We start from the raw sequence: 6,714 nt of genomic DNA, 5'->3' as shown, positions 1-6,714 counted from the left end.
TTTCATTGAAAACCATAATTGTATATTGCATTTAGAAACTCAAAACATAATATTAGAAAACATGTTGATATATTGCTATTAAAAAGTTAATTCCATTAGAAACCATGATATTATTATTATATTTTATAAAGAATAATATACATATATAGAATGATACTACATTGAAAACCATAATTGTATATTGCAATTAGAAAGTCAAAATATAATATTCAAAACCATGCTAAATATGACATTACAAACCTTAAATGTCAAAGGGAGAACTTAGAAGTTGGAAATTAAATGACCTATAGAGACGTTAAAAAACCATGGTCAATGCCAAATTAGGAGGCCGGAAGGCAAAAAAAAAAATAAGAAAATACCAAATCGTTGCTAACATTACATGTAGCAAGAATAAAAGAAGCACTTCTTCCCCATGGATGCCTTCCTGATTGTGATCTCACGCTTGCCTGAAGACGACCATGCCTGAAGATGACCATCTAAACATGAACACGCACGCTCGCCTGAAGACGACCATCTAAACATGAACACTCACGCTTGAAAGGAGGAACAACACACCAGACACTATTCAGATCAGCTAATGAAGTATTATAAATTCTTGAAAATTTTGGAAGAGTTTATAGTGATGGTTTTGATTTTGTTGGAGACTAGTTCATAACACATGCTATTGTGTTAATAATATTTGACTAAATTAAATGTCACACAACAAGAATCAATCATTATCTACATGCATAATGAAACACCATGGCAAATTATGTAGTGCGGTAAAAAAAGAGTTTATATTGTCTGCATACAAGAAATGATCCAATGGGTGCAGCAAGACCTCTACAAAAACTATAAACAGAAAACTGGGTCAGCTAGCATGCGGTTGCGTAAAGCAGCACTTCGTCGAATGGCTATCCCTAGAGGCCACTCCGCTTCCTATACAATATAGCTGAGAAAAAAAAAGGCATCATTATGCTAGTAATAAAGGCAAAATAAATCCAAATACCACAAATATAATATTAAGTATGATTTAAACACACGAGCATACTTGTAAATCCAAGTATCTAGAAAGGAGCAATTGGCATAAACCAACAGCTTTGGCAGCTTCTTGTTTAGACAGATGACACCGACCCATTTTCCTGTGCATGGTTCCCTGGTTTTCCAAGAGCTAAGTTTGTTGTTTGAATCAGCTGAAGCCTGGAATGCCATCAATGCATCATAGTCACTGTTTGACTGTGCTTGAGAAGCTCCAGGGAAGCAAAATGATACTAATAATAATATTATACCCGAAAATGGAGATTAGGTCCAGTGGAGATTAGTGTCACTAAAATGACTGAATACTAACTCAACCTCATAGCAAACAGTTAGATTAAGGATTGAAGCCGTTCAAATTCTCTTCTGGAAGATATGTTGCGATTTGCCAGGTTGGAAAAGCTGCAAAATTAAGAAGAAATATCAAATATACATTGTCTCAATTTTAAAATACGAAACCGGGACAAATTTCCCGTTTGAATCTTTGGTAAATTTAATTTAATTTATAGAACAATGTTCACTTGTGGCCAAAATCGGTCAAAGCAACTGGAGAAGGGGTACATTAACAGAGTATAGAATAGCAGTGCCTAGTGCATACTCTACATAGTTAAAGCCTGAAAACTCGAGAAAGACGAGAAAACAAAGGAAAGAAGAAGAGATGAATAGATAACGAGCATATTCCAATGAAAATTTCAAGCTTGAACCAAGTTACACTATCCAAAACATATTATGAAATTAATGCCCTTGTTCGCTAAACACATCATAGATTTAAAGCTTCTCCATAAGCAAATAAATGTGAAAGAAAGATCTCTAGTCTCAGCTTAATGAAGCCGACAAAAAATTAAGGCCTCACGAAAGATCTCTACTCTCAGTTTAATGAAGCCGACAAAGAATTATGGCCTTATGAAAGATCTCCGTTCTGCAGAATACAGAGATTTACAAATCGAAAGAAAGATAACTAATCGCAGCTTAATGAAGCTGACACGGTACGAAAGATCTCAGTCTGCAGAATACAGATATTTCCAATTCCAATCAAGTTCAGTTCTTTGTGGGAGTAAAATAAGAATTTAGGAATAATTTTTTTTGCATACAAAACAATGCGTGGAATTAACAAACTTAAATATATATGGTACGAGACATTGTTAAAGTTTCCGAGTTCATTGAAGAAAACTTACAAGGACTCCTAAACGTTCTCGGCAAAATATATAGACTTTGGAACTTACATTTCTGCTATGAAAACTAAATAATGAATCCTCTGCGCAGCATCTATGTAAACATTAGTTTTCGTTTCACACACTAAATAAGTATCCGACCTTGGATATACGTTTAAATCTACAGATTTATGGCTTAAATCTTTACCCAAATAAGGATCGCACCTCGTATATACTTATATAAATTGTTTTTTCGGTTAAATATTTGGTATTCAATACAAGAGACCTAAGGCTTAGGGCCGCAAAGAAGACTTGCTGAATAACTCTTCATTTTTCTTTTGTCTCACAGGCCAGAATACCTACCAGGCGATCCGCTCGCTAAGAATCTGAAACCGCGAACATTCGAAGCTCATCAACCATATTCAGCCTCTGGAACTCCTAAAAGATCGACTGTAAGTAGATGTTTTCTGCGACTCCTCTCTTCCGAGGTCAGTACATTTAGCCTCCCCGCCGCAAGCTTCCGAAGGAAAAGAATGACTGTGCTGCGAAACAAAACAGTTTTCTATAATCTAGAAGCCAGGACCGCCACACCTAACAGACAAAATTATATATATATTTAAAGAAGCACATGGAAAACCTACCTGGCCTCTTTAGCCGCGTCGCCCTACCCTTCCTTCTGACACCGCCTCAGTTTTCTATAATCTAGAAGCCAGGACCGCCACACCTAACAGACAAAATTATATATATATTTAAAGAAGCACATGGAAAACCAACCTGGCCTCTTTAGCAGCGTCGCCCTACCCTTCCTTCTGACACCGCCATTGTTTCTTCAGCTCGTGCCTCATTTAATCCCTGCGCCTCGCTCATATGGAAATTTTATCGTGGACAGCTGGAGTGATATAAAAAAGGGAAAAAGCCAGTAAAAATATCTCCAAGAGTGACAGAGAAAAATGGGAAAAAACAGTAAAAATATCTTCCCAAGTCATAAAAGCAACTCAACTGATATTTGGAAAAAGCAGTGACATTTCAAATCAACGGTTGAAAGTGTCTTACCTGATCCAACGGAACAGGTTAAAAGTGTTGACGATTGTTGATGCATAGGAAGGCCTATCGGCCTAAATATATACAAATTCCTCGACTGATAGTTTCCTAAAATAGCAGAAGGTCCTAGAGGAATGTCGGAAGGATAAAATGCCAAGCAGTAAGTACCATTGCCCTGAGGCATGAAACAATTGCCCTCAGGCAGTACCATGGTGGAGCCACTGTTGAAATGGAATGAAAACTTAGGGAATTGAATATGGGCCACACCAGAAACATTGTAACACAATACATAGAAACATGTCGGTTGAACTTCAGGATATCTAATCTGAGAAGAAAATTCAACTTTAATCTGGTCAACAACTGCTGCGGGAAAGCTAGTGAGAAAAGTGCCTGAATCTATGATGGTTCCGCTGTCGCCGTAATTGTCAATTGTGGATATACTGGAGGGCAGTCTCAAGTATTTTCCACCAATACTCACCCCTTGGAGACCAACGTAATAGAATTCGTTATATCCCATAGAGTTGTTTAGAAAGGGAGTGTATTTTAAACTCATATTCTTGGGAACTGCTCTGTCGCCAAGCACTATCACGCTGCCATTGTTTTTATCGTTAAGGCAATATGCGAATTTATGAACACTCAGCTGGGAAGGCAGAGACAGTTTTCCTCTACCAAATCCTGCAATACCAGCAATCCCTTGCGACGTCACTGAGCATCCGAACCCAAATTTAGTTATGTGTCCACTGCCCGATGGCAAAGTCAAGGTGTCAGTCAGTAGATGCCCGTTTGCACTTCCGGAGCCATATTCAAGGTCATAGTCTGGACATGTCCCCGAGCCCTCATAACACACATCTCTGCACTTTGGATCTGCACACTTTACAGAAAGAGCAGACGATGACTTGCTGGGAAGAAAAACGGTGATGGATCCAGAGTACATGTATAATTCGGGGTGCAGGCTGCCCACACCACACTACTGCCAGTGTCCATGACCACCAGTAAATCCTGCGGAGGAGTGCCCACAGATAATTCAATGTAATACTCGTAGGCGGTGGCATTATAGAAGAGAGGCTCCTTCACTCTGATCCCTCCTCTCAAAGACCTTCTGGTGTGAAGGGTCATAGACATTCCATTACACAACAATATTGCAGCAGAGAGTTATAGTGAGAGGATGATCAAGAAGATGAAATAAAACTTGGAGGCCACCATGTTAACGATTATGTAAATAAGCTAACACGGAATAAGGTGAATGAAATTGCACCATACAATTCTGCAATGAATAATGGGAGCAATGATGATATTGCAATGATGATATATGTTTGAATATAAATAGGCAATGACGATGGCAACAAGAGGCACAGGGGAGTTTGTTGTTTTTGTGTATTTTTATGAACTTAATTTTTCACACACCAAATAATTAATTGATTTAATTGTTGTTTTAAGAATTTTAAATTATTTAGGAAATGTGATATATATATATATATATATATATATATATATATATATATATATATATATATATATATATATATATATATATATATATATATATATATATATATATATATATATATAAAGAAGTTGAAAGTCAAATGAATTAGTTAACATAGTGTGCATTTTTATTTTATTAAAAATTTTGGCGGCCAAATAATTAATTAACTTAATTATTGTTTTAAATTTATTTAATTATTTAAGAAATGTAATATATATATATATATATATATATATATATATATATATATATATATATCTATATATATATATATATATATATATATATATAGATATATATATATATATATATATATATGAAGTTAAAATTCAAATGAATTAATTAACCTAGCAATAAGAAAAATTGAATATGATATATATAAACATAAGAAGTTAAAACTGAATTGAATTAGTTAACATAAACATTGAATATCAAAATTGAATATGATATATATAAAAATGAGAAGTAGCCAAATAACACCTGCATAGCCAATATAATAAACCATATTTATCATGATGATCAAGGAATTCATGAAATAAACCATAGAAGACAATTTATTTAGAAAAATGAATCTGATTGTATTAACTTTAAACAAAGAAGAACTTTACAACCTTGGTGCCTTGATGCTGTACAAGCTCCTCCCAGGGTCCAGCAAGAATCTCCTCTACTGTGACAAGTTTCACTCTCTTCCCAAAGAAGCCAAAAGGTATGTAATCTCTCCTCTCAAGCTCAAATAGGAAGTCTAAATTCCAACAACATTTACCCTCAAAAATTTTCAGCTTTCAACCTCCCTAGCAACCAGCCCAATGCCTCATTTTATAGTGCAGAGGAAGGAAGTTACCAGGTCCACCTTCAAAGGATAGAGTCCCCCTTCAAAGGGATAAGCTCCCCACATTAAGGGGTTAGCTCCTTCAATTATGGGATGCATGAACCACCTAGGAGCGAACTTGCCACCTCAAGATTCCTTCTAGAAGCATCCAGAATTAACCCAAAGTGAGTTTTTAATAATAAACTTGTGCATTTTTTACTTTTACAGGGGTCTGCACCCTTTCCTATAGAGACAGAGCTGGTAGGTCTGCAGGGGACATGACCAGGGGGTGCGGGACCGCAGGTAATGTTAAGAGAAAGTGCAGAACCAGAGTTTTAGAGATTTTAAAGGACTTTTTCTCATTTTTAAGGCTTGACATGAAGAGCTGAGGTTTAAGACTTGCAATGGAGGACAGTATGAGTGGTGATAGACTCACACTAATTGCAGAAATTCATGGTGACAATATTTTGTGTAACAAGTATGCTTGTTGGAAGGTGGATTTTTGTAGACCCGTCTAAGAAGGATATTCAGGACTGGGTGAACAGGACCTGGTCGGTGATGCTGGGATATTCGCCAAATGTTAGCGTGCTGATGAATCCCTGGTTTGGTTTTCATTTTCTCTACAATGATGACACAGAGAAAGTTCTCAAGATTCCCTTGTTGCATGGTTGAAGCTTCCTGCAGCTTCACAGGTGGTATATTAGTTTCAACCCCTTATTGCACATGTCGATGAATGATATCATGTGGGTTAAGCTTCTAGGCCTTTCCCTCGAATTCTGGACAAAAAATGCTCTAATGGTGATTGGAAATTCGATGGGGTGTTTCATCTATCTCGAGCCTAGTATTATGGGTGCCCGAGATAAACATATGGCTTGGATTCTTGTTGAGGTTAGATATCCATGCAGACTTCTGGAAGACATTGATCTGGAATATGGGTCAATTTGTTTCCGCCAGTGGATTTACTATTTTGTTTCCGATGTCTCTTTTTCCATTGTACTGGCCATCTTCTGAATTGATGTCCGGGTAAACGTAGGTCGCAAAATTTTGGACGTAGGAAACAACTGAAGGTCTCTGATAACACACATGGTTTTCACATTGGCTCGACAAGGGACTCCGCTTCAGGTACCACCCCTCCTCTTCCTTCTCCTATTCTACATACAATTCCATCGTCACCTCCCATATCATCTGCACAAACCTCGACTATCTCGGATCCA

At 36.9% G+C, this 6,714-nt stretch overlaps 1 protein-coding gene and 1 long non-coding RNA gene across 2 annotated transcripts; both read right to left on the bottom strand.

The window, feature by feature from the left end:
* Positions 1-1,285: 1,285 nt before the first annotated feature.
* On the bottom strand, positions 1,286-3,028 carry LOC149144257 (uncharacterized). The gene is made up of 3 exons (XR_016265266.1): positions 2,940-3,028; positions 2,529-2,707; positions 1,286-1,416 (listed from the first exon to the last, which is right to left on the bottom strand). It is a non-coding gene; the product is annotated as an uncharacterized LOC149144257 (long non-coding RNA).
* Positions 3,029-3,041: 13 nt separating this feature from the next.
* Positions 3,042-4,328, bottom strand: LOC149144256 (aspartic proteinase nepenthesin-1-like). The gene is made up of 3 exons (XM_089452096.1): positions 4,139-4,328; positions 3,293-4,070; positions 3,042-3,054 (listed from the first exon to the last, which is right to left on the bottom strand). Exons 1-3 carry the CDS (start codon positions 4,326-4,328, stop codon positions 3,042-3,044), a joined length of 981 nt encoding a protein of 326 aa, XP_089308222.1.
* Between the last annotated feature and the right edge of the window lie 2,386 nt (positions 4,329-6,714).

This window comes from Pinus tabuliformis, chromosome X (assembly GCF_031772625.1).
Source record: "Pinus tabuliformis cultivar Carrire ecotype Pingquan chromosome X, CPIR1, whole genome shotgun sequence".
Lineage (NCBI taxonomy): Eukaryota > Viridiplantae > Streptophyta > Pinopsida > Pinales > Pinaceae > Pinus > Pinus tabuliformis.
The sequence above is the reverse complement of the archived record's forward strand: the minus strand, read 5'-3'. Positions and strand labels throughout refer to the sequence as shown.

Excerpts from the sequence above, each read along its gene's own strand:
- LOC149144256 (XM_089452096.1), bottom strand. The coding sequence starts at position 4,328 with ATGTCTATGACCCTTCACACCAGAAGGTCTTTGAGAGGAGGGATCAGA. Across the intron at positions 4,071-4,138 it reads CTGCACCCCGAATTATACAT|ATCCAAAGTGCAGAGATGTG; the intron begins GTACTCTGGATC and ends TAAAGTGTGCAG.